The 27,306-nt window shown below is 33.3% G+C and overlaps 1 protein-coding gene across 2 annotated transcripts in view; it reads left to right on the top strand.

Annotated features, from left to right (window-relative positions):
- Positions 1-27,306, top strand: part of GBE1 (1,4-alpha-glucan branching enzyme 1) — a 279,090-nt gene that overhangs the window by 176,774 nt on the left and 75,010 nt on the right. For both annotated transcript variants that reach the window (XR_013530578.1, XM_017967116.4), the window contains exons 9-12: positions 961-1,088; positions 5,510-5,608; positions 10,614-10,724; positions 13,726-13,897. Coding sequence is in view for 1 of the 2 variants with exons in the window: in XM_017967116.4 (XP_017822605.1) it covers positions 961-1,088; positions 5,510-5,608; positions 10,614-10,724; positions 13,726-13,897 (510 nt within the window). In the remaining variant the exon portion in view is untranslated. The remainder of the gene's footprint in view (positions 1-960; positions 1,089-5,509; positions 5,609-10,613; positions 10,725-13,725; positions 13,898-27,306) is intronic.

Here is a 27,306-nt window from a genome sequence, read left to right on the forward strand (position 1 = left end):
AATATGTTAATTTGAGTGTAGTAATCAGTATACAGTGTATACCTATATCAAATCAGTACCTTGGAAACCTTGAATACATAGTTTTTGTCAATTAAATATTTTTAAATTAAAGAATGACAGTATCAAACAAAAATGAGAAACTTGGCAGTTGTATTGCTGCTGAATATAAACATGAAAGAACTCGAAGATAAGACTTCCATAATTACAATTGAAAATATCCCTCAGAGATAGAATCCAGAAAACTGAAAAAAAAAATCAATAGAACTTAGATATAGAGAAACAGGAAAAAAGGCTGATGTTGAGCACAAATTTGATTTTATTATAACAATGAGTAAAGTACTGAAATAATGGAAAGTAAATGGTATAAACCCCGTAAGTGAAACATTCTGTAACTAACTAAAATTAGGAGGTGGCAGAAGAGGAAGTAGGAGAAAGTTTGAGAGTATGTAATCTCTTTATCATAGGAAACTCCATATTGCATAAATTCCAGTACATGTTTGAAATAATGTAAATATTATGTCTCAATTTTATTGGGGTTTTTCTGTTTTCTTTTCCTTATCTTGAGGTATCTATTACAAGCTAACATTAACATCTTAATGTGACAGAAAATGTATTGAAAATTTGATATTCAGAATTCTCTTTAGTATTGGTTTCACTTTTTTGCATCATAATTTGTTTAAATTAAATCTTTAAAGTGCTTTGTTTTACTTGTCTGTGTGCATCTGTCAGACAGAATTGATTTGCAAGATTGAATGTTGACGTGTAGTACTTTTCTAAGTCAGTATATTTGCTGATGGATATGTTTTCATTAAACTAGTCAGTATAGTTACTCATGGTTACGTTATCATTAAACTTTGCTACAATAACAAAATTCATATAAACAAACTAATTGGTGGATGTATTTGTGCAGAGTTAAGACTTGCTTATTAATATAATTCGTATTGATTTTCTTTTTCTAAGGTCAAGGTTTTTCAGGTGATTACAGTGAATATTTCGGACTACAAGTAGATGAAGATGCCTTGACTTACCTCATGTTGGCAAATCATTTGGCTCACACGTTGTATCCAGATTCTATAACAGTTGCTGAGGTAAAGCTGTGTTGAAGTCTTACCTTCTGACCCCCTTTAATAGAGAGCATTTTGTCAGCATACATATCTGATTAATCAATCTCATGTTGTCAATAAGCGTGTAAATGAAATTCTACCCTGAGTATACTGCAGCTATCTTGTAAGGGTGACACATTATTTAAAATTCACTGTTTCCCTATTAAAAGGTAATGTATACTAATTACTTGTCACCATTCTATTGTTAAAAAGAAAATGCCAGTGGTTAGAAAGTTAAATGTCCTAATCAGTGGACAGGCCCTTCTACCGTGAGACCTTCAGCAGAGAAAAGAATTGAATATTAATGTGTTTCTGTCCATTTGTTATTATTTTTTTCTTTTGTGGCTCAGTCATTAGAGATGGGATGGATCACTGCCTGCAAGCTTCTCTGAAGCCTTTCTTTTTCTGATGTGATTACCTTTCTTGTTTATGTTATTGCTCTCAGATTGCCAAGTGTTCACTAGTTATTCATGATTCTTGAAGGTTCATGATTAACTGTCCCAAAGCTGCACTGTAATGATATAATTCCATATATGCATAATTGACAATTCCCCTCTTGGTGATAAATGTGATAAATTAAGAAGTTTGTTAAATGCTTATGCTAATTTAGATTTAGTGCTAAAATCCCTCTGGTTTTCTAAGTTCTCTAACTACGAATTATTATTAAAATTGAATTTAGCATGTGAAAACTTTTCTATGTAAAGTACAGTGGATGGCATATAAAAATAGTAAGACTTGTTATAAAGAGTCAGAATTAAGGTGTATTTTAACATTGTTGGTATTTAGTTTATTGGCATGAAATGCAATAGTCAGTTTCTTTCCTGTAGTATTTGTTTTTTTGTATAGACTGTTTTTATATCCATCCTTTCTCAAAATCAGAAATCTACAATTTTATAAATGTTACAATTTCATTGCTTGGATAGAGAATAGTTTTATTCCATTTAGGCATTTTACTCTCTAAGTATTTTCTGGAAATACAGCAGTAGCCCTAAATTCCTGAAATTTGTTCTTATGTACAATTAAAAAACAAACAACATCCTATCATACAATTTAGAAACCCAGTAATATTTCATAGTCACTTCCTACCTACATTTGATCGGAGCACATCTTGCTAATACTTGTAATAATGTTTTTTGTGCTGAATATCTCTAACATCAGAGTTTATTTTAAACTTTTGTCTTCTGTATATTTGAATTTTATTTGTCAAACATCAAAAATTAATTATTTTGTCAATGATATTTATGGCATTCTGAAGCAGAGATATTACAAATGACAAATTACTGCAAACAATTGATGACAACACAAGTCAAAAATGGGTACTGAAGAAAAAGGAGCAATGATTTAATATATGAAACTTAAAATTGTTACATTGATCTTTCCATTCATTTCAAGTAAAGTAGTTTCATCATCTAGGGAGCTTTGGTCTGATTATCAGTGTTTCTACCAATGAAACATTGAGACTTTAGCCTACTTTATATTACTTGGTTTTAGATTTTATAAAAAACAAGATGTGCCTTCAATTTGTTCTACTTAAATTGAAAACTACTTCAATTTCAGTACTTCACTTTTCTGTCCAATGGGAGTCTCTTAAAAATGTAGAATTAATCCCCATGACCTTTTTCTTTAAGAAAAGGAATGTATTTGAATGAATAAGCAATGTAATTTTATATAAATTTCTTTAGTAGAAATATGAATTTATTTATAATGACAGTTATAAAAATTGAAACCTTATTTTGCTCAAATAAATCTACCATTTTACATTATTATTATATTTTCTATATTAAAACATTTTTGACTGAGGCATTTTTTTCCCTCTGGAATGGTTATAAGTGCTCTTTAGATAGTAAAAAATTAGAACTATTTTAATTTCATCCCAAACACAGAATCATTTTCATATGCCATATGATTAGGCAACAACTGTTTTATATTTAGAATATGTTTATTTTGATGACCTTTATAATTTACCTTTTTTTTCCTTAGAAATTCTAAAAGAATTGTCACTAACTTCTACTTTCAAAAGAGGGCTGCAAATAACTCATATGCATCAAAGAGGCGGGCAGCTTTCTAGGAAGCAGATTTAAGAGTCAGGACCATATGATTGTTACTAAACATCAGGGCTTCATCTAGGTCCTGCTGCTTGCTGCACAGAAAGCCAATCACTGAACAATGATTATTGCTGAAGAAGAAGGCTTTGCTCAGTCTCAAACCCATCTCTCTGATCAACTAAAATTAGGCATTCATATCGTAGGAAGTAAATGTAACAATGTATAAGAAAACAGAACTAGAGAAAGGTAAGGAAGCAATCATGAGTGACTGGTATGGCGTCTCATTGCCATGATTTGGTGAGTTTCAGTTCTTTGCTACTTTTCGAGAAGCCTGAGGGATAAATACAGGTTTCAAGCTTTTCAAAAGGGTTGATTTCTATGTTTATCCAGAAAAATCTGTCTATGGGATGATTGGGTTTCATAATGACCGTATGTTTTTCTTAGCAGATTCTATTTCTTAACACAACACTGAGACTGGGTGTAGAGCATGCCTTAATATTGCCTTGAGAAAATTTATCTTGATCTTTAATACAAGCCCATCACCAGTCATTCTTAACAGTTTGGTCTTTTGAAACTTTTTTACAAGGCATTGTGTCTATAATTCTAGTTCCTAACATGGTGCCTGATATTTAATACATATTCATCCAATCCTGTCTGTGAAAATGCGACTTAGATTTTGATAAACAGAACTGTTGAATGGCTTCTTTTCTACTGATCATCTTTTTTCTACTTTATAAACCATAAATATGTTTATGTGTATTTAGGTCCTAGTTTATGAATCTAAGAAAGTCAGATATTACGTCTTATTTTTTAATCCCTCAGAGCACCTCACTCATTCACTCGATGAATGTTTACTGAACAACCTCCTTGTGCCAAGTATTATTTAACTATTCTAGATTCTTGGGGTATATCAGTGGCCAACTACTATAAACTTGTGCCTTCATGGTTCCTAAATAATAACAGGGAGTAGGGAAGCAGCTAATTGGATAGCAAATCTTATAGGAAATGCTTAATATGTAATTGTTGAATTGAATCCTAAACTAAGGAATTTGAATTTTCTGTTATTGGCTATTGAAATCTATTGAAGGGCAGTAATAGGAACAGAGTCTCTCATAAGACCTGAATTGGGCAGCAGTTAGTATAAAGAGAACGTGGAAATGGGGACTGTCATTTGGATATGGTCTAGGCCAGAAGTAATGAAGGTTAAATAAGATTGTGGCTGTGGTAATAGAGCAACGGAAAGTGACTTACTTGAAAGATATTGTGGAATTAGAACTGATAGCACTTAGCTCATTCTCCTATCATTGTCTTAATAATATATTTTGTTATATTAATTTTATTTATTTGACTAATTATTGGATTACTAATTGTCTAGTGGTGGCATAAAAGAGTAGAAAGGACATACTGTCAAAAAGCTTGATATCTGAATTCTAGCTCTATCATTAATAATCCTCTATCTTGGCCAGGTGCGGTAGATCACGCCTGTAATCTCAGGGCTTTGGGAGGTTGAGACAGGTGGATCATTGAGATCAGGAGTTTGAGACCAGCCTGGCCAACATGGTGAAACCCCATCTCTACTAAAAATACAAAAAATATAGCCGGGAGTGGTGGTGGGCGCCTGTAATCCCAGCTACTTGGGAAGCTGAGGCAGGAGAATTGCTTGAACCTGGGATGTAGAGGTTGCATTAAGCCAGGATCACGCCACTACACTCCAACCTGGACAACAAGAGCAAAACTCTGTCTCAAAAAAAAAAAAATTCTCTATCTTGAGAGATCCTTCACCTTAATAAGCCTCTGTTTCTGTGTTTGCTAAATGGCGATAATCCCTACCTAATCTCAAAGACCCCTCTAAGTGTAAGCTTCTATAGTAAAAGCAACTGTACTGTTTCACTTTTAATGTACTAACTCTACATTTTATTTTATCAAAAGCTAGTGCTCACAAAAATACACTCCCTATCAGAGCTGTATACAGAAAGAACAAATATAGCAGATTTCTGCCACATGCATTTTTGTGCTTGATGAAAGCAACAAAACTAATAAAAAATGTTTTACAGTAGTTTCAAAATAAGGAACTATGTTTTAACAATAATAGTTTTACTATTTTGTGTTCTCTAGGTGATACTGAAGAAAAGAAAAGAATAGCTTAATGAGATTAAAGTTTGCCTGGAGTGAAAACAGCAGGAAAATGTTTTGTTAGGAAATGAAATGCGCTATCACAATTTTACGTACTTTTACAATCATGTTACCAAAGCAGCCCCAAAGTATATGCCCCGGTTATTGTTTTCACTTATTGGCCTGGGCTTTACTGTCAGAATATTCACTAAAAGTTTGATCATTAAGACGTGATGTTTTCTGTCTTAGGATGTATCAGGAATGCCAGCTCTGTGCTCTCCAATTTCCCAGGGAGGGGGTGGTTTCGACTATCGACTAGCCATGGCAATTCCGGATAAGTGGATTCAGGTAAGAGTCCATGTAAATACTTTTTGTTTCTGTGCATACTATGTTGCTTAATTTATCTTTAATTTATTTCTTAGTTATGATCGTTAGTTACAGATATTATAATTGAAGTATTAAATTCTTTTTTTAGTCTGTCAATTCTTATGCTTTTTAATAAGATGCTTCCGAAAATGTTAAAAGTTCTAATTTAAAGTATTCATACTTATGTTATTCAGGCAAGTGGAAAATATGATTAATATAATATTAGCTGTATAAATGGAATTTTGCATTAACAATGCAATTATATGAAACTTCAGTGCTCTATATTTAATACACATTAGACTTCATTAAAGCATTCATTTATGCCTATAAATCATGCATTAATGTAGAAGTTATTCCTTAATTCCCAGTAACTGCTTAACTGTATGATTTTTCCTCAATAAACTTGGATTCATCCATTCTTTTATTCAGCATTTAAAAGTCCTTACCATGTGCCAGACACTGGGAATGAATAACTATACATAGTACTTTGCACATCATTTATCGATAAAATTTTATTAAATTTAATGATAGTTCAAGTAGTTTGGATTTTTTTCGGTTAATGTTTGCCTAAACGACTAAAGTCAAGACTTAGGTTTGATATAGAACATACGGTAGCAGCCATGTTGACAGTCATGGGCTGAATATGTATAAGGGGTCAGATATGTATTCAAAAAAATCATAGCTTTCCGATGAGCCTTTATTACGGATATGAACTGGTCCCATGAGACCACAGTTGAAGAAGGGCTTAATTTTGTGCAGAACAACCATAGAGCCTGCTCTTAAGGAAGTGGTTACTGACTATAGTCATTTCTTAGCTGTCTTTACTGTCCCCCTGGGGATTTGTGCAATGCGTAGCTGTGACATTAAACTTCAGCCAACATAACTTCTGCTCCTACATTTACAATAATTCCTTAAACATTATCAGGTCCCAAAACAAGTATTTCATAAAGATTATCACTTAAAAATATACAAACAAACAAAGGTGTATTCTCCTTTAATACATGGGAAGGTAGCCTTATATTTGTTGCTTTTAAAAAAATGCTGTGGTCTTCAAGTTACTCATTTTGGTATAAGGTTCTATATCAGCCCATCTCTTACTATTTCTAATTTTTTCATGTAGACTTTTTTTCCTCACAAGTGACAAATCTTACTTTTTAACATCCTGCTAAAAGCCTTGCTCATTCTTTGTTCACATTCAATAATCTTTTAAGGTGTACATCAACCTAGAATTATTTTTCAGTCAGTAATAGCATATAGTAAGATATTTCCTCTCTGAGTATTTATGGTAGCTTAAAAAATACTGAAATTTAACCTAATAAACATTTAAGGGCCTTGTATGCTGAAGGTAATATATTAGGCAGTGTATCATACTTAGTCAACATACATGACAACTATAATAATTATAGTTATCAAATAGAAAAAATGGTTTATCCTAAACATATGCTATGACCATCCTATTTTAGATTATAAATTCTCTGAAAGTAGTTATCATTTTCTATTTTATGTAATTATTTAAAATTCTTATTGTATCACCAAATTGGGTCCACCCTTAGTTAATAAAACTGAATTAAAATAATATCACAACAAAACCCTTTGACACAGTGATTTTCCTCTACTTCTGTAAGTTATACATTTAAAAAAAATTCAACAAATGTCTCCCATTCTTCTTACATGTCAACAAAACACAAGAGCTATTAAATCAGATAACTGTACACAGATTGTCTATGGCCTGTGCTGTTATCTATGCATACAGTATGAGTCAGATTAGAATGCTAGAAGGCTAGATTTCATTCATGTTTTTGTTGTTCAAAAGCAGATTATTTATTATTTCTTGTTGTGTTATTTCAAAATCATTGGTTTGGAATACCATTCTTAGATTAAGCATTTAATGAACAAATTTTTGACTATCTAAAGTATGCCAAATTTTCTGTATCTCCTTTCTTTTTAAAAATTAGATCATCTTTGAAGTATTTTTGTTAAGGTGATGTTTGTGTCTAATGAACTCATTGATCTGTTAATTCAACCAAATATTTACTGGGCACCTACTATTTTTTAATAAATATGGTTTTTTAATTAAACTTTCTGAGATATTTGGATAATTGTGGATTCACATGCGGTTGGAAGATAATACAGTGAGATCTGGTATACTCAATCAGTTTTTTAGTGGTAACTTCTTGCAAAGCTATAGGATAGTATTTTAACCAGGATACTGACACTGATTTTCTCAAGGTGCAAAATACTTCCATTGCCAGAAGATTCCCTCCTGTTGCCTTTAGAGTAACACCTTCTTATTTGCCTGCCTCTAATCACTCCTTAACCCCTGGTAACCACTACTATGATCTCCATTTCTATAATTTCATCATTTCAAAAATATTATGTAAATGGAATCATACTGTTTGTGAACTTCCTGTATTGGCATTTTCAGTTAGCAAAATTTTCTTGAGATTTATTCAAGAAAACATCCAATGTTGTTACACTCAACATTTTTGTTGCATGTATCAACAGCACATTCAATACGATTCCAAGGCAGAGGTATACCACAGTTTAACCCTTCACCCATTGAAAAACATCTAGGTTGTTTCCGGGTTATGGCTATGATGAATAAAGTTACTGTGTATATGTGTGTACTTGTTTTTTATCAACAAAAGTTTCATAATTATGAAATAAGAGCTCAAACACTGCATTTACTGAACCACATAGTAATTCCCTGTTTATTTTTTTAAGAAATTGCTAAACTGTTTTCCAAAGTAGCTGTCACATTTTACGTTCCTACTGGTGATGTTTGAAAGACTTGCTCCTATACATCCTCCCAGCATCTGGTGTTGTCACTACTTTTTTATTTTAGCTGTTATAATCAGCATGTAGTTATATCTCATTGTGGTTTTAATTTATATTATTTTTCAAATGGTTTATAATGCTGGCTGGATACCAAGCGTGTGCCTATTTGCCTCCTTCATGTCCTCTTTGGTGAGGGATCTGTTCATGTCTTTTAACCATTCCCTGATTATGTTGTTTATTTTCTGTGGAGTTTTGAGATTCTCTATATATTTTAGATTCAACCCTTTGCCAGATATATCATAATCAGATATTTTCTCCTAGTCTGAAGCTTGTTCTTTCATCTTCTTCACATTGGCTTTCACAGAGCAATATTTTTTTAAATTTTGATGAAGGCCAATTTAACATTTTTACCTTGTTTTCATTTTTTATATTTTAAGTCCATGACCCATTTTGAGTTAATTTTTGTGCAATATATTAGCTCAAGGTTCTTTATCTTTCTCTTTTTTCCTATGGATATTCAATTCTTTCAGCTCCATCATTTGTTGAAACATGTGCCCTCCTTCCACTGAATTGCTTTGGCCCTTTTGTCAAAAGTCTGGCACATTTCTGGTAGGTCTATATATTAGTTTCCTGTTGTTCCTATGCCTATTTACCACAAACTTAGTGGCGTAAACAGCACAAATTCACAACGGTTCTGTATGTTACAAAAAATGAAATGGGTTTTACTGGCTAAAATCAAGGTATTGACAGGGCTGCATTTCTTCTGGGGACTCTAAGGGAGAAGCCATTTCCTTGCCTTTTCTCACTTCTAAAAGCTGCCTATTTCCTTGGCTCATGTCTCCCTCTTCTGTCTTCAAAGCAGCAGTATTACATCTTCAAATCTCTCTCTTATTTCAACACTCATGTTTGCTTTTTAGAAGGATAATCGTGGATTAGGCTGTGCCCATCTATGGATGGTTGCTCTTCTGCCTGATGATTCGTACTGCAATTATGAGAACTGTTTATGTTCTCAGTTATGTTATGTATGAGTGTGTGTGAATTAAAGAGGGAGACTAAATTGAGGACATAATCCTGAGGAACATCAGCCTTTATAGGACGAACAGAGGAAGATAATTCAGAGTATGTCAGGAGTGACGGGAAAAATCAAAACAATATAAACAAGAGTTTCAGTCATAGACTAATAAAGGAAGAAGTTCATGGGGAGGAGAAAGGATCAGCAATGTCAATATGTATAGCAAGTATTTACTTAAGAAAGAGCAATTACTAACTTAAGCTGGGACTACAAGCTTAACTTCGGCAAGTTCAATTGCATGAAAGTATAGTGTTAGAGGGACAGAGCCAGACTGAAGACTGAATGGAAATTGACATGCAGACACAAAATGTGTGGTCTGTTAAGAGGGTAATTATTTGCTGTTAATTAGCTTTAAAATTTGAAATAATTGTTATTTTATCATTTTTTAAAAAATGAAACAAAACACTTTTTACAAATTTCTCTACATGTAAACAAAAAATATGTAACAAGTATACCTGTACCATGTGCAAGTTATAGAAAGACATACTGACACAAGGACAGAAAATCAAACACCGCATGTTCTCACTCATAGGTGGGTGATGAACAATGAGAACACATGGATACAGAGAGGGGAACACTACACACTGGGGTCTGTTGGGGGGAAATAGGGGAGGAACAGTGGGGGGTGGGGAGTTGGGGAGAGATAGCATGGGGAGAAATGCCAGATATAGGTGAAGGGGAGGAAGGCAGCAAATCACACTGCCATGTGTGTACCTATGCAACAATCTTGCATGTTCTTCACATGTACCCCAAAACCTAAAATGCAATTTAAAACAAAGACATACTGTGCAATAACCCATTACTGTGGTCAGCTATCAAGAGGTAGCAGTTATTACAGAAAAAAAGCTGCAAAGATCCTAAAATGTAATGATTAAACTGCACAAAAGCAAATACATACTACACACACACACACACACACACACACACACACACACTCTACACCACTGTCACTTGGACATTCTGTATAAAAGCTGTGATTGCAGTAAAAGTTTAAACAGTGATAACTTTGCTATATGGGTGGGTTAATATCTGAGTACCAGCTAGTTTGCACTGAAATAATGCATACCTTCAGATTGGGATTTAAAATTTAAAAAGTAATAGTTTACTCAGAAGCTAATTTTTCTGTCTTGTGTCTAGCTGCTTAAAGAGTTTAAAGATGAAGACTGGAATATGGGCAATATAGTATACACTCTCACAAACAGGCGCTACCTTGAAAAGTGCATTGCTTACGCAGAGAGCCATGATCAGGTAAATGAATATGTGTATAAATTCATTTCCCTCTCTCTCTCTTTTTCACTTTCCTTAATAACATATTTAAATATAAGCATATCAAAGTATAAACTTCTATACTTAGTATAGTGTGTGTGTGTGTGTGTGTGTGTAAATATATATCTTTACAGGAAAACTACTGATATTAGAAAAAATGTTAAATTTATAGATGTAGAAACTCCAGTTTCAAAATGCAGTAGTATGTTTGTCCTGCCAAACTGTAATAGATTATGCATTGCAGTTGCAAGTATTACGTTTTCTTTCCCTTGTCATAATGAAGAACATTGGTACTGATCCAGGGTTATTTTTGTTTCCATCTTAGGTTTCGTTCTAGGGGTATTCTTTTATGCTTTGACAAGCATTCTTCATTTTTCCCCTCAATCACTGAAACCTCCTGCTAATCGATCACCCTGACCCCTGTATCTTCCAGCCTTTGCCTTCTTGAATACACACTGAGATATTTTCCAAAGAGGAAAGCTCATCTTGTCAACCGAGATCAATTGGTCGAAGCCTGTAATTCAAAGTCACTCATAATTTGGCCCAAGCCAAAGTTTTCAGCTTCATTCTCTGCCCAACTCTCCAAGCCTCCTGTGCTTCAATACTTTCAAATCCCCACCCATTCCAAATAGGTCAGCTTTTTCCAATCTTGTACTTTTCTGCATGCATCTGTATCTGGGAAGTTCCTACTCAGACCTAATTGCCTGGATCTGACATCACATTCTATATGAAGCCTTCCTCGTTTCATATAGTGAGAAAATAGTTGTCCCTCCTCCATTATGTTTTAGGGATAGAATTTTTTTTTCATTGTCTTTCTATTTCCAGCCTTTAGCACTGTGACTGGTCCTAATAATCACTTAATAAATATTGTTAAAATAGAGAAAAAAGGCCACTTATTTAAAGTGATACTAATCCTTTTTCACATCAACATAAAATTTACTTTCTGTAGATTAAAATGGAGACAATTAAATTTTCTAAATTAAAGTATTTTTATTAAAAATTGAAACTAAATGTTTCTCTATCATTTTTGCAGACATTGGCCATTTAATGTAAACATGATTTTTTCAGGTGTCTCCTCGCATTGTTAAGAAAGTGTAAGTAGAGCAGGGGTTGGTTAACCAAGGCCGAGGCCCAAATCCTATCTGCTTCCTGTTTTGGTAAATATAGTTACTTGAAACACAGCCATGCTCATTCATTTATGTATTCTACTTTGTGCCAAAATGAAGCATTTGAGTAGTTGAGACAGAGAAAGTGGCCCACACGTAGAGAAACTTGGTGACCTCCGAAGTAAACGTATGTTAATTTTTGTGTCTTCCAAATTGGGGCTGTGCTTTCTTAACTTAAATTTATATTATCCTTGTCCGTAGAGCAGATAAGATAAATATCTATCAAAAAAAGTAGAACCCAGTCTAGAAAAGAATAGTATTAGTTTAATCGGTGAGTGGTTGGAGTGTTGAAGGGGTAAACTTTCACCAAATGCATAACCATTTGAAAATTAAAATATATGCATAAATTATAGCTTTCTATTGCAAAGTCATTGAAGTTGCAGCGCATAGTGAATGCTCAGCATGTGTTTATTTTGTGTGAATGAAAGAGTAAACGAATGAGTGGCATGAAAAAATTGAAGACGAAACAGATTTCTTTTACCTCATCTGTAAAAAAACAGATTTACCAAGAATTACTTCATACTTTAAGAATTCAAGTAGTTCTGCTCATATTTTCAAGAACTGTCAGGATAGCAGAAAGAATGCAGGTTGACTAGTTCTTTCTGAAAGCAAATGTACTTTGATTCTTAAGCCTGATAAAAAATATAAATTTATATAAATACATGTAAAATGAATAAATAAAAATATATACTTTATAGTGAAATGTTTATGGATGTTATTTTAAACTTTTGAGACAAATTCTTAACAGTTACATTTGTAAAATTAACTTAGTTTTACCAGTATCTCAACAGGATTTTTAGGAGGGCAACTTGATATGAGAATAAGCTTTATCTGTGAACCTCATAAAAAGATATTAAAATAATTTTATAATGGAATCAGACATAGAAATAAATAATTATAGCTAAAAATATAATTAAAGAATTAAAAACAAGCAGAGAAGGTGAATTGTTTAAGAAGTAGTCATATAAATCTTATAACAATTTTTAAAGAAAAGTCATTTTAATTAAAGTGGGTTAAATTTTAAGCAAAAGTTTTTCTAGGAAATGAAAATAATTATAATAGGGTACTGAGATTATGGGTTAATTTCTATTATACATTACACTCTATGTTACTGTTTTGTCCATGATGAATACTTCATTAGTTAGATGGTTTTAACTGTAAATAATTCAGATTTTTAGGAGGTCTCTCTTCTGTTATTCAGGGCATTTCTGAGTTACCTGCCCCAGGTATTAATTATTATATTTTCAGGTAAAATAAACTAGATTAAATGGAAAATACAGAGAAAGCAAATTTACACTTAAATAAAAGTTCTCAACTATTTTCTCTGCTGAGGGCAGGAAGGTACTATTGTAATATATTTATACACATATATTACTTATATATATATGTTTTATATTATTTATATATATAACTATAAATGATTTTTCAGAAACTTTTTTCAAAGCAAATGAAATCATTATATACAACTATATAAAATTCTAATGTAATATTCTCCACATTTTCTGAAATAATAAATGTTTCAGAAAATGTCAAGTGTCAGCTCAGATGTAACAAATCTGCAGGTACCTTATCATGAATTTTTTACTTTTAAAAATAAAAATTAGTCCTGAAAACAAATGTGTTGATTTCTAACATATTTTACCAGCTTACTTTCAGCTTAGAAAATCACCAGTGGAAAATACCTGAAATTAATGCTGATCTACACACCTCTTCTACAGTGTTTACTGTCATGTGCAAGCATGTGTTATTCTATTGTAAATCACGACTACATAGCACTTTTTCTTCTTGATTTATCTCCATTACTTTCATTTCTATAGGCATTGGTTGGGGATAAGACTCTGGCATTTTGGTTGATGGATGCAGAAATGTACACAAACATGAGTGTCCTGACTCCTTTCACTCCAGTTATCGATCGTGGAATACAGCTTCATAAAATGATTCGACTTATTACTCATGGGCTTGGTGGAGAAGGCTATCTCAATTTCATGGGTAAGTGTGAGTTAAACTCGTATCCAATTTGTGTTTAATGTTAACTTATAATGACATAAATCGTGTAGAATATTTTGATTTGGCTTTTCAGATTTAGAATATAAAAATTATAATTGTTTAATATAATGTCATGCTTAAATTGTAAAAATAAAATTAAATTACTCGAAGATTATTGTTATATTAACATGTGATAAAAAGTACAGTCTAAAAGCTGATATTTAGTTTAATATTGCTGTCAAGTGGGATTACCTGTTTTTGACAGCCAGAATTATTATTCTGAATTTAATTATTCTGAGCTTATTTTATTATTATTGTATTTGTACATTAAATCTAAGAAAGATATAATTATCATATTATAACATAGTAAGCTAGCATTATTGGTCTTCTTTGAGACAATTTTATACCAGTATACTTGTGTTATAAATGTGTAAACTTTTGTTCAGAGAAATTGTGATGGATGAAATAGTTATTTTTTTGAAATAGAAAAATGTGAATATCGAAAGGTCATTTTTGTCTGAAAGGAATGACAAAATATAAAAATTGTCTGTTCTGTTTGATGAACAACAGACACTGAAAAATTTGAGTTTTAGGAAGTTTTAACAGCTTTTATGCTAGAGAAAGTCACAAAGACTGGGGAATACATACAAAAGGCTGATTTATTTTACTATAATAAAAGACTCAGGCCAGGTGGTGCCTCACACCTGTAATTCCAGTGCTTTGCAAGGCTGAGGTGGGAGCCAGCCTGAACAACATAGAAAGAGTTAGAGGCCAGCCTGGACAACATGGAAAGATTCCATCTCTACCAAAAAAGAAAAAAAAAAATGAGCTGGGTGCGGTAGTACCTGCCTGTAGTCCTAGCTAATCACGAGGCTGAGGCAGAAGGATTGTTTAAGCCCAGGAGTTTGAGGTTATAGTAAACTATGATCATGCCACTACATTCCAGCTAGAGTGACAAAGCAAGACCCTATCTCTAATTTTTAAAAAAGCCCTAGATCTTTGAGTTAATTCATTTATACTTGGAAATTTTTGTAAGACATCTCAGATGGAACTTTTAAAAGGCTTTATTGTTTACTAACTGGAGGTAAGGAAGCCAATCCCAAGAAAGCATATACAGATTTCACCTGCACTACCTGTACCTTTGGGTATATCTTCTATTTCACAGAAATTTGTTAACGTCCCTAGCCTGGCAGGAAATGAACTGCCTGACTTGTGAGACTGCACCATGTCAGCCAGCTATCAGGTCAGTTTTCCTGGGTGGACTTTGCAATGATCAATTCCATAAGTAAAGTCAGCCTTAGTTCCTTAAAAACAGTGGTTCTATCTGACTCAATATGCGTCATTCTCCAGTATGGCCACCTCAGTAAGGCCTTGGTTATACAACCAGTTTGTTTAACTATATCATGATGAGTAAGTAGAATCTATGAACCTATGCAAATAACCATGTCACTATGTGAAGTAATTAATCTGAGGGCCTCCTGAGATATTTTAAATGCTGTATTTAATTTACAAAAGTAAAAATTACTATAATCGATAGAAGGAATTCCTTATATAGCTGAAAACTAAAACCATTTTTCAAAGAACCAAAATAAAATGGACATCTAATTCATGCATACACTCTTATGTCATTAATCCTCATAGCCCACTGCCTACGAAAATATAGAAATCCTGACTCAAGTCTATCGCTCTAGTCTGGAAGTTGTATCAGTGACATCAACTCAGATGCCTCTGCTACAACCTAGAGTTCATCAGGAAATGCCTAGTAGATTCCTTTTTCCTGCTGCTGTCCTTTGTTGAAGATATCAAATCTGGCCTGTGGTGCACAGCAGAGCCTCCAGGCAAGCCTCAGAGTAAAACCCAGTTATCTGACAGAGACTTAATGGTCAAGGCTAATGTAAAATTGATACTTTTCGATGAAGAAAGGCTTAATGATATTTTATAATGTGACCTATTGATTTTTGGGTAGTGTCTTACCTAGGGTAAAGCATGTTCTGAAGTAGAACATTGATGAATCTCCAGAAACTTCACAAACTTTCAGAAATATTTATATTAATATCACTTTAACAGTGTCTATTCAAACAAAGGTAGGCTGAGCATCTATTCCGTTTTAGACACGCTTCTTAGGGAACTTTCAATAGTAATAAAATAAACAAATATAGTTATTTCTACCATCTATCTTTCTATGTCTGTAAATTGACCTTATTTTTTACATCAAGTATGATTTTGAGATTATACTTTGGTATAAGACAGAAATTTTTTAGTTTTAATTTTTTATCCTTGAAACAAATGCCTTCTAATATTTAAAGTCCAATATAGCAACTTCAATTTTTTTCTTAGTATCTTACCTAAATACAGTGTTTCTCTACCAGCATTGAAATCAATAATCTTCTAATGGATCTATAATTTCTGATTACTGGTGTTATTTTGTGAAATTTGATATTTCCTCATGAGCTGTCATGATTTTAAATATTGTTTTTCCATTATTGACCACTTTTTTTTAAGCAGGTCATGGTCCTGCTTAAAAAACCTTCAATGACCCTTAAGCTCTCCAGCTGACCTGTGAGCCTCACAAATCTCTCTCATGGCTCTCCCCCTTGATGGCACTGCTGCACCTAAGCAAGCCGTCTTTCGATTCACTGAATGCACTAACTTTCTTCTGTTCTGCACTCCTTACCTTTTGCTGATCCCCTGCCTGGAATCATCCCACGCAAACACTCCCTCCCATACCTGACCAAATCCTTTATTTTCAAGTGTCATTTCCTGAAGGAAATCTTACCTAAAGCCTCAAACCAGGTTAATTTGCCCTACAATACATGTTTATGCAGTATCTACTTACCTTTCATGGTAGTTAACAAAATTATACTTGAAAAACTATTAAATACACAACTTTCTTAATAAATTTAGTATCCAGTGGAAACAGTGGTTATTTGTGTTTTATCTGGGAATTAGCAAACTATCTAGCACATCACAAGGCTCTTACAGTTTTCTTAAAAGGATACACACACACATACACACACACACACACACACTTAATATATGTGATCCACTGTTGACTGAAACATTATCCTCCATCACATGACTCTGCATGTGCATGCATTTGTATGTGTATATATGTATACATATATAAAGTGTGTGTGTGTGTGTGAGTATTGCCTTGTAATACTGTTTTAACACTAGTTCATTAGCTGTAATCACCAGCTTTAGTTATAAGCAAGGTATTTTTTTCAAATGGCATATAAGAAATTAATATTTAAAAAGAGCAATTTAAGAATTTTTTTCAAAACTAAGAAGCAACTTGATTGTTTACTCATGTTTAGGCAATTCTAAACTTGTTAACTTCCTGGAATTTTATATTTTATTTCTCTCCAGGACAGAAACAGTGATTTAAAAGAACTAAAACAACTATCCATTTGCATAACACATATTTTTATAAAAACACATTTATGTAAATTTATTTTTCAGGCATTCAGATATATGTTCTGTTTATTAAAAATCATTAAGATTAATGTGTTTTTTTTTTCATAATACCAGTTTGGCTGATTTGTTTTCTTTTGTTTTTGTACTATATATTCTAATTTTGAATTAAAACAAATTCTTTGACTCTGGTTATAGCTGTGAAATATTTACTATGCATTTCTGATTTGCTAGGTTATTTTGATTGGTTTTATGAATAAATATATTTGCATTTCTGGTTCTTATATCATATACTCGTGAAATAATTGAATATAGAAGAGAGATCAGCAATGGCTAAATTGTTTTTGTATTTTTATATCACTAATCATAGGAAGATAATAGCTAATAAAAGTAATTAACATGGACATAGCACTTTATACTTTGTAAAACACTTCATATCTATTATCTAACTGAACATTCTATTTCTTTTTCATTTTTTATACTAGATATTAGTTCAAAAGAAACTGGAGCCAAAAGTTGAAGGAGTAGAAAGGTGTGCTAGGCAGTAGACGTTCCAAGTCCGTTTTGCTAAAACTTCAACTTGGAGACATATAGATACGTGCCTCAGTTTGCACAACCAGAAAATGTTGGCAGCTGGTCAGTTGCCTTTCTTCTTCTAATTTCCAATTTGAGAAAATTAGAATGAGAATTATTCTTAGATCAGTATCTAGATTCATTAGATACAAATATATGGTTTATGAAAATTTTAGAGAAAAGGTAGAGTATAGTAGTTAAGAATACTCTACTGGGTTCGAATCTATGATTTTCCCTTTTTAGCTGTGTGACCTGGGTAAGATGCATCATCTGTGCCTTCATTGGCTCAATGATAAAGTGGGCGCCTACTACATAAGATTGTTTTGAGGGCACAATGACTTAATTCTTTTATATTTAAACACTTAAACTTATACTTTTATACTTAAACACAGAATTGGCAGGCATATAGCTTCTAGTTAACTATTTAAATTTACTATTACTATTTTTTAATATTATCAGTTTTTCCATTAACTATATACCTGAATGCTGATGTTCTAATACTATATAAGAGTGTTTTTTATAATGTTGTCTGGTAGTACGTTGTTTAAAATAAAAGATCCTTTATTTTATTTCTATGTTAAAAAATCAGTAAATGTAATGACTTATTAAAAATAATGTTCTTTTACTAATTTATATTATGTAATAAATTAAGCCATTTTTTCGGAAAGTCTCACCAATTTACCTTCTTAGTGTTTTAGTCATAATGATGTCTACTGAATATTGCTGCTATAACAACCTTAGCTTTCATGTGTGAGGAAGTCTGAGAGTTGCCTCAATTTATTTTTATCTTTGAGATAAGCCAGTATCATATTGATCAGTTAGCATTTATTACAAATGACTCTATTTCCATTGTGGGTGTAGGTATGCATCAGATAGAGCCTCCAGTGAAATTTACTGTTTTTGTGATACCTGTGCATAGAATTTCTACACACACACACATACACACACACACACAGAGAGAGAGAGAGAGAGAGAGAGAGGGAGAGAGAGAGACAGACAGACAGACAGAGACAGAGACAGAGAAGGCAAATTGACTTAAGGCAGACTGAAAAGTTAGTGAATTTGAGGTATATATTAATTTAAACTATAAATTTAATATATTCCTAACACACTCTAAAATGTGTTTTAACACAGTTCGTAAAATTTCTTCAAGCTTAAGACATTTATATGTATCTACTATATACCAGGTGTTACTAAGTGGTATATAATCAGAGCTGAAGAATAATTCTTGCCCTCAAGGCCTCAAAACCCAAAATATAGGCAAGTAATAGACAAATAGCTTTATACTAATGCATGCGCTAGGTTCAGTGATAGAGGTGAGCAGAGAATGTTGTGTAAGTATGTAGGAAACTTGTTTTGGAGATTGTTGGTAGAATATATGAGATGCTTTAGCCAGACCAACTTGGAATAAGAAGTCACAAGAAAATTATGTATGAGATCAGTAAAAGTGTAAGTAAGAGTAGGCTTGAAGCAATTGTGTGATAATTTGAGATTATAGCCAGTTAAGATGATTATACTTTGAATAAATAGTAATAATTATACTTTGAATAAATAATAATAACTGGGGTCTAAAGAAAACAATTTACATGCAATTCTGATTGGCAAGTTTAATAAAAAGATGATTTTCAGTCACTTTAAAATATTGTGAACTTTTCAATTAGAAAGAACTAGTATCAAGGATCAACGATCATGTTATGGTTTATTTTTTCTCTATTTATAATATAACTAAAAGACTAGTTTAAAAAATAAAATGGGATTATTGAGAACCTATATGAATATATCTTTGCTACTTTTTAATAATCATTGACTATGTTTCATGTTTAAAAATAAAGAATCAACTTGATGTGTAGGATGACCTCAGTGAATGTATTTTGCCCAGCTTTCTGGTGCTTATCTGGTTATCATGGAATGCTATCGTTTTCTAATTCAGTCAGCTGAGACAGAGGGATTAGTCATATGGCCTTATTATGTGACCTCGGGAATGTTGCTATGAATATGCTTTGGTGGGGAGGAAAATTGCCTACTATGTCCCGTGATCACACTAGGGAAGAAAACACCAGCCCTGATACTGCAATATTAATTCCATATAATACAAAAATAATGGCATTAAAGGATTTTCTTATGAAATGCTACATAGAATTATAAAAAAAAAAAAGAGAATGAACCAAATATTTAATTCATTTTAAATCTATAAACATGAATGGACATTTTAAAAATATCAAGTAAAGCATAAATTAAAATATAAGCATTAAGAACATATCTTGCTGATTTAAAATATTTGCAGGCAAGGTAGGATACAATCTGCTAATTAAACAAAATTTAAAAATTAATTATAAATTTGAAAATGAAATAATGCCTAATTGCTTTTTAAATGTGAATTTAAAAAATAATTTGCATAAAAATGTTGTCGTTGAGTCACAAGCGGCATTTTGTGAAACATTTTCTGACTTCTCAGAAAGATCTTTATAACTATATGACATTGGGCAACAATAAGGAGAAAGTTATACTGGACGGCTAGATCCACTTATTTTCTTTATTCTTATATTATCCAATTTTATACTGCTATAAAGAACTGCCTGACACTGGGTAATTTATAAAGAAAAGAGGTTGAATAGCTGAGGAGCCCTCAGGAAACTTAAAATCAAGGCAGACGATGAAGGGGAAGCAAGGTACCTTTACAGGCAGCAGGAAAGAGACTTGCCGAGTGAAGGGGAAAGAACCGCTTATAAAACCATGAGATCTTGTGAGAACTCACTATCCCAAGAACAGCATGGGGGAAACTGCCCCCATGATTCTGTTACCTCCCCCCGGTTTCTCCCTTAACATGTGGGGATTACAGGAATTACAGTTCAAGATGAGATTTGGGTGGAGACACAAAGCCTAAACATGTCAGTTCTCAAGTAATCAAGTCTTTAATCTGATAACTTTACGAAACTTTTAAAAAATAATTTTTATGTTTCCTTATGGGTACTGCAGTCTTTGTTATTGGTAGCTTACTGTCAGTATTGTTTTTAAAAAGAGTTTTTTTTTTTCCATCCTGGTTTGACCTCTTCTTTAGTTTCCTAATGTATAGGTAAAGATTCAAATGTAGAGTGACCCGAATCACTTTCAGTACTATCATGTTAACATTCGACTTGTTCAGAATACCTTTGAACTAAAGCAAGAATTATTCTTGGAACAGAAGCTTTACTTTCTCAGTTGTCATTTTCTTCTTCCTCATGGGGATTGTAGTGTTATAGAAGAGCACTTTTTAAATGAGTACAACTTCACTCGGTTTGAAATTTTAATGCATTTTGTATAACTCCCCAGGCATACTTCAAAACATAAATGATTCACATTTCTCATTTAAAAAAATACTGAACCAGCAGAGTTAAATCAACAAAACCAGCAACATTTCACTACTGTAATACAGCTCAGTGCTCCAGATGACTGAAAACCCTTGTTGTCATCATAAAGCATATTCCCCATGACATCAGATGTTAACACAGAAGTTGAAATGTCAGAAGAAATCTGGAATCAACTGAACACATTGCTTTTTTTGTTTGCTTATTCATTAATTTATTCAAATCAAACTCATTATTTTTATGTCTATTCTTTTCTCTCGTCAATGGAGAAAAGTAATAAAAGGAAGAAATAAGTAAAAAGGTATATGAGGAGCTGTGTGTTCAGATAACACTATAGGAAATGATATAGGAAGTCAGACTCCTAGTATTCTGTCTCTTTTCACATCCTTCTACCTTTAAGTTACCTCCTTTTTTCCTCCATTTTTTGTTTGTTTCAGAGTAATGTGTTGCTTTTCCTGTTAAAGAAGACTTTAGATCTGAGTGTATACTGTCTTGACTTTAAATGCCTAATTCCTACCATTAAAAGCAATCATCTTATCTTTATCTTTTATAAAGGGCCCTTGGTAAAATAAAAATGGAGTTACTTTCTATTTTCCAGTAAATATAGACACGTTTACAAATATAATTTTCTTTATGTTTCTTTTTTTAGGCTCTTTAGAAACCCATAACTTCTTTTATTCTAACTGAATTAAGAGAATTAAGAACTAGTGGTATTCCAATTCTCACTTCAGACTTTTAAAGGCATACTAAGTCGACATGATCAATGACCTTATAATGCAATACCCACCCTTTATAAAGGCATATAATATCCTTTACGATCCAACTCTTACCTACCTGTCCAACCCGATATCTCTGCCTCCTGGTTCTTGAGTACTAAGTTACAGTTATACCAATCTCCTTTTCATTTCCTGATACATAGAAAGTAAAAAGTAGGCAGGAGTTAAATCATAAAGGTCATATACTTTTTGAAAACACATGTGGTAACTTTATGCAACTTTACTTTTGTATGAAATCCATCAGCCTTCATTTTTTGCCTGTTAAGCTTTGGGAATATCTTTCGTGCTTGGAGATTCATAGTATCTCACTCATACTTATGGAAAGAGCATCTGTAATTTTAGTACAACAGTCATATCCTGGGATCCATTATATCCATTACGAGTTCTGAATCTGTCTTGGCAATCAGCAAACTTTGAACAAATGGTACAAATTATTAATTGCATACATTTCTGTAAAATATGTCAATTGCATTTTTTAAGAATTTTTTTCTAATTTAACATTCTGTTTCTTAGGTTAATTAGAAGTTATCAATGTAAAAGAAACACTGAGTGACTCAGTATATTTTAGTCTGAAAATTAATATTGTCCTTGGCTTTATAAAAATAAGTAAGCAGGCTGGGCATGGTGTCTCACATCTGTAATCCCAGCACTTTGGGAGGCCGAGGTGGTTGAATTACCTGAGGTCAGGAGTTCAAGACCAGCCTAGCAAGTTAAATCCTGTCTCTATTTAAAAATACAAAAAATTAGCTGGGTGTGGTGGCAGGCACCTATAATTCCAGCTACTGGGGTGGCTGAGGCAGGAGAATCGCTTGAACCTAGGACGTGGAAGTTGCAGTGAGCCGAGCTCACACTGTTACACTCCAGCCTGGGCAACAAGAGTGAAACTCCATCTTGAAATTAAAAAAAATTAATATAATAAAATAAGTAAGCAAAGGAAAGTGGCAATTATTTTCTTTATTAGAATTGCATGTTGGAAACAGTTTTTCAGTTAAATGTTTACTAATGTGGTTTGTGTGATAGATACTCCAACCTGCTCTCTTATAGCTGTGGTCATGACTACTACTTTTCTTCATTAACACTTTTCCTTCAAATTTTAACTGGGCACATGGATAACCAAAATAACAAGCACATTCTCCATGTTCTCTTGAAGCCTGATGAGGTCATGAGGACAGCAGGATGTTAGTGGTAGTGCTGTGTGTGCGACTCTTAAATGGCAATGGCATGAACATCTCTGTGCCTTTGCCACTTTTCCTCCTACTCACTGGTGGACTACCATGTCATGCAAATGGCAGAACAACAAGGTAAAAAAAAATAGTTGGCCTTTACATTTGCTATGTATTACTGCTATTAGGGAAATATTTTTAAATGGCATTATTTCACAGTTTACATGTCCTATAACATTTTTTATCTTATTGATAAAACCAAAGTAAAATTGAATTCCTAATGTCCTACATTTAAATTAGTTTTTTTTTAAGTCCCTATTGTTTATTCTTTTTAGTACTGATGTCAGTAATAACTATACTCAAAACATTAAAAAATTTGTTTTCAAATGTAATTTGGACATTTGGGAAAAATTAAATTTTTCTCATATAATTATAAATGTTTCATAAAATGGTTATGCCACTAGTGAATTGAGGTAACATGTTAAGTGTAGCTCCTTTCTAATATTGGTCACATGCAATTACTTCAGTATTTTTTAAATATCTTTAAAACGTGAGTACATATATGGGGCGGGCGGTAGCTGGAATGTTTATGGCATTTTTCATAGTAAATAGTTCCACCTAGACAGCTCACAATCTGTGTAGAAATATTATCTCTTCATTTATGTATGTATATATACACAATCATACATACTTGCATGCACCTGTAGTCCCAGCTACTCAGGAGGTTGAGGCAGGAGAATCCCTTGAACCTGGGAGGTGGAGGTTGCCATGATCTGAGATCATGCCACTGCGTTTTTTTGAAATGGAGCAAGACTCCAGCTGTGGAGAATGGAGATTAAAAAAAGAGAATACAAAGATGGTTGTAAGCTAGATCTTTAAATATTTGAAACATATTTTGTAAAGAGCACAGAAAAACTCTTTCCTAAGGAGAGGTTACAGAATGTTCAAAGACCCAGAGGTGGGAAAGAGCTCGGGGAATTCAAGGAAATGAAAGGAGACTAGTGTCACTGTAACTTAGTGCTCAAGAAATAGGAAAGGCAGGCAGGAGTTAGATCATAAAGGTCATTATAGGCCTTGGTAAAGAGGTGGACTTTGCATTACAAATTCAGATGCATTTTAAAGGGAGTCATATGCGGGTGCAACCTGTTTATCAGATATAACCTTTGTTGCTTTTCAAGGATTGAGTGGGGCAGGAATTAAAGCAGGGATGCCACTCAGGAGGTTGTCTAAGCAGTCAAAAGAATGACAATGATAGTGGTGGAGACAGAGGCAAAAAGAGTCAAGACAGAATTCTGGAGGTAGACTTATTCAACAAGTCTTAGCAATAGTCTTTGGCCGTAAGACATAGAGAGGAATCAAAGAATGGCTTCAGGTTTTTGGCTTGAGCTGCTATTACATGTTAGTACTACTTTGTATGAGACAAATAAGGTAGAGCCAGGTTAGAAGTGAAATTGAGGAGTTTAGTTTTAGGCATATTATCTTAATATTTCTTTGAAATACTCAATTGAAGTGGCAGACAGTTTGAACTCAGAAGATATCAAAGCTGGATAAATAAAATTGGTACTTCTCAAGATGTGAATTTTGCTAGAGCCATGATACTAATGAGGTCAGCTCCTGGAAATGAGAACCAGGAACCAGGAAGAAAAGAAAGTCCAGGGTAGATCCCAGAGCAATGCCGATATCTCAGCAAAGTGAAGGCATAAAAGGAGACTGAGACGGAATGATAAGGAAAAGAGAAGAGATATCCTGAGGGTTTAGCATCATGAAAACCAAAACACAGTATTTGAAAAAGAAGGAGATGGCCATCCATGTTGAATGATGCTAAGCAGTTGAATGAAATGAGGACAGATAAGTTGCCAGTGGTGAACTAGACAAGAATGATTTGAGAGGATGATGAGCATGACAGCCAGAATGGAGTGGGTTTAAAAGTAGAAGTCAAGTAATGCTTTTGCAAACGGCTCTTTTGAGGTGTTTATCTAATAAAGGCAGCAGATAAATAAGATAGCAGTTGGAGTGATAGGGGATCAAGAGAGGTTTGTTTTCTTATGAAATATAAGGACATGTTTGTGTTCAGAAAAGGCCTATTCAAAGGGGATGATTCCATGGTGAGAACAAGATCAATGGAGAAGGGAAAGGGGCTGCCTGAGGGAGAACTGCAGTTCCAAAGCACAAGTGGAAAGATAAATGTTTATACAGAGGCCCTCCTTCTCCCCAGAAAAAAAGACAAAAATGAATACAAGTGCAGGTTGGTTGTAAGTGGGGTTTTGTGAAGATGACAAAGTTCATGTTTGATAACTTTTATATTCTCAGTGAGGTTATCATTTGAGAGCAAAAGTAGGAAGGTGTAAGAGATGTTTGAAAAAAGAATAGATAGTATGAAATAGACATCTTTAGGAGTGGAAATAATAGAGAACGATAGGGGGATGATCAGGTAGTATTGTGTGCTCAGTTGATATTTGTAATCAGGAATACAAATTGAACCAGCCTCTTGGGTTGTGTGTCTTTTTTCCTAGTTTTGATCAAGGATTGGAGTTTTGTCAGGCATCTGTCAAAAAGAAGGAAGGATTTTGAAAGTACTAGCAAATAATGAATATATTAAAGAACCAATAGACAATTGGTTCTCAAAATTGTTGTACAATGGTATCACCTGGGGAGTTTCAAAACCCACTGATGTCTATGACAGATCTCTAGAAATTGTGATTTAATTGGTCTTGTCTATGGCCCGGGCACTGAAAAGGAAGAATTTTAAAATGATTCCCAGGTGATTCTTAAGGCTAGGAAGTGAAGAGAGAATTTTATAAGGTTTTAAAAGATACCAGAAAGTTCTCTTGTTTTGGAACAGAAATTTAAGTGAGCATAGCAAGAGGATTTTGGAGGCAGAGAAGAAAAGTTCAGATTGTGGTATGTGGTGAGTTTATCATCGGTGAACGGCCAGGAGGCTGAACTTGGATTTCCTACAACAAAGCAAGCAAACCCGAATGGGGCTGCTGCTGGGTGTTAATGAGAAGCTATCTAAAATACATTTTCTTCAGTAAATAAAGTTTAAATCAGCAGCCTTTCTACCTTTTTTACATTGTTTGTATATAAATAGATTTGTATACAAATATATGTAAAATGTATGAAAATAGATTTATATACAAACAAAAATCATAGCAATGGAGAACAAACTATTTCTTGTTTATAATGTAGGTCATCTGATACGTGTACATGTGTTTTCCCGGCTTTCTTGTTTAGGACTCTCATTATCATGATGTTATTCTAGTTTCCGTAATGAGTGATACCTGTGGAGAAAGAGGCATAATTACCAACTGGCAATTTTCTCTCTCAGCAGTATTATGAAATTTCCATTACTAAACTTAAAGGATTTTCTCAATATAATTATATTGTATTTTGACATTTGAAAATTCTGTGGGATAGTCTTTAATGAATATGTTACATTCTCCCCAAAGCCACAGGGGAAGTTGGATGGATTTTGTCCTAAGTGTCAGTCTGCATTTATTGATAGCTACATTAGACTTCAGTATAAAATGTGTAATCTTACTTCAAATCTTCCATCTGTGGTTGTTTAGTGTCAAACTTGTAAATTCTTCTTTTTTTTCCTGATAGATAGAAGTACAATAAAGATTTAAATGTCTTCCTGCTAAGTGCTGGAATTGAGGCAGTTATAGAAGACAAAATACACTCTCCTGAACAGTGGGAGTGCTAATTTTTGGCATTTTCTTTTAGCTTGTTGAGGCAAGTCTACTGAATGTAACATGACTCATAGAAGCCTGTAAAACCGATCTGTGAAAAACTGCAAAATTCTCAATATGAGCAGTTGCAAATGGCTTGAAGCTCTGTCAAAATGCTCAGAGACACAAACAGCATATATTCCAAATGGCACAGACTTAAAAGTAATGGCCCTGATTTGATTCACAGCACACTGATAACCAAGTTTAGCTAGCATTTAATGAGAACCTACCATGAGCATGACATTGGGCTAGCAGTTAAGGAAGTGCTCCTACAATTACCTAGGGAGATTTAACATATTGAAGCTCAAGAGCCTGAAACCAACCATTTGAGACAGATCGCTGAGTATGAGGCTCTGGCAGTAGTTGTTTTGAAAAATTACATCAAAGGATTTTAACTTGTGGAGATACAAC

The sequence above is a fragment of the Callithrix jacchus genome, chromosome 21 (assembly GCF_049354715.1).
Source record: "Callithrix jacchus isolate 240 chromosome 21, calJac240_pri, whole genome shotgun sequence".
NCBI classification, from domain to species: Eukaryota; Metazoa; Chordata; class Mammalia; order Primates; family Cebidae; genus Callithrix; species Callithrix jacchus.